The sequence below is a fragment of the Phalaenopsis equestris genome, unplaced genomic scaffold (genome assembly GCF_001263595.1).
Source record: "Phalaenopsis equestris unplaced genomic scaffold, ASM126359v1 Scaffold000364, whole genome shotgun sequence".
NCBI lineage: Eukaryota > Viridiplantae > Streptophyta > Magnoliopsida > Asparagales > Orchidaceae > Phalaenopsis > Phalaenopsis equestris.
The window spans coordinates 394,489-395,432 of NW_018164806.1; the positions used below are offsets into that span (position 1 = coordinate 394,489).

The following is a 944-nucleotide window of genomic DNA, read 5'->3' on the forward strand; positions in this document are numbered from 1 at the left end:
ATGAATTTGCATGTAAATTTTGGTCATATCACAAACCAGTGTGAAGTAGCATATTACTTATATATTACACCCGTAGAAAAATTTAGTATGCTTGTGTGTGATAAAATGTAGTTCGATGAAACCTCTTTGGATATATTTTGGCTAGCTGGGTCGATGGGCCTACAGAGTGACAACTGTTCATGAAATCGTCAGATTTCCTTGGGCTGATATCTACCTTTCCGATTTCATGATATCTGAGAAAACTCACTATGTAAATATAAATTGAATTGAAACCAAATAATAAATAAGCTCTAAGTCATTCACTAGTAAAGTTTGATCGGATTTGAAATGATTGCATGTTTCATTAAGAAAATTAAACATTATCGTAACGAAATTTACACCCCTTGTTGTCTTATGATGTTATATATGCACATAGTTATTTTCCCTCTTTATTGGTCATACTGCATGTTCCGTTCCTTGCCTTTGTCCTTCTTCTATTGATGTTGAATTATCAACCACATTAGATTGGCATGTGTGTTTGGCATTAGCACCCAATGTAGATGCATTAACAGGTAGCTCTTGTTCCCCTGCATCTCTTACTGTTTTAGAAGATACTTGATCCTTGCTATTAGCCCATAGAATAGCATAGAGTCCTGCCACCATTATAATTACCCCAACAATCCTGTATCAAATTAAGTAAAGCCCAAAGAGTTACTGAATAAAACTTTATTGTCTTTATCACATTTCTTATAACTTTTAAATATTAAGTATATGAGTGAAGAAAGCTTACATTCCTAATGATATCTTCTCCGACAAAAACATGGGGCCCAAAGCCATGGTGAAGACGATGCAAAGAGGGCCGAATGCACTGACAAAAACTGGTCCTTTGTCCTTTATCACAACCCCTTGCAAATAATATGATCCACCAGAGCATGTTGTTCCCTACAAAGTATATATATATGTAT

At 35.0% G+C, this 944-nt stretch overlaps 1 protein-coding gene across 1 annotated transcript; it reads right to left on the minus strand.

Annotated features, from left to right (window-relative positions):
- Positions 1-383: 383 nt before the first annotated feature.
- Positions 384-905, minus strand: LOC110026305 (WAT1-related protein At4g08300-like). The gene is made up of 2 exons (XM_020727195.1): positions 770-905; positions 384-661 (listed from the first exon to the last, which is right to left on the minus strand). Exons 1-2 carry the CDS (start codon positions 814-816, stop codon positions 436-438), a joined length of 273 nt encoding a protein of 90 aa, XP_020582854.1. The 5' UTR covers positions 817-905; the 3' UTR covers positions 384-435.
- Between the last annotated feature and the right edge of the window lie 39 nt (positions 906-944).

Coding starts and splice junctions, on each gene's coding strand:
- LOC110026305 (XM_020727195.1), bottom strand. CDS start 816: ATGGCTTTGGGCCCCATGTTTTTGTCGGAGAAGATATCATTAGGAAT. Junction 662..769: donor GAGAAGATATCATTAGGAAT/GTAAGCTTTCTT, acceptor AATTTGATACAG/GATTGTTGGGGTAATTATAA.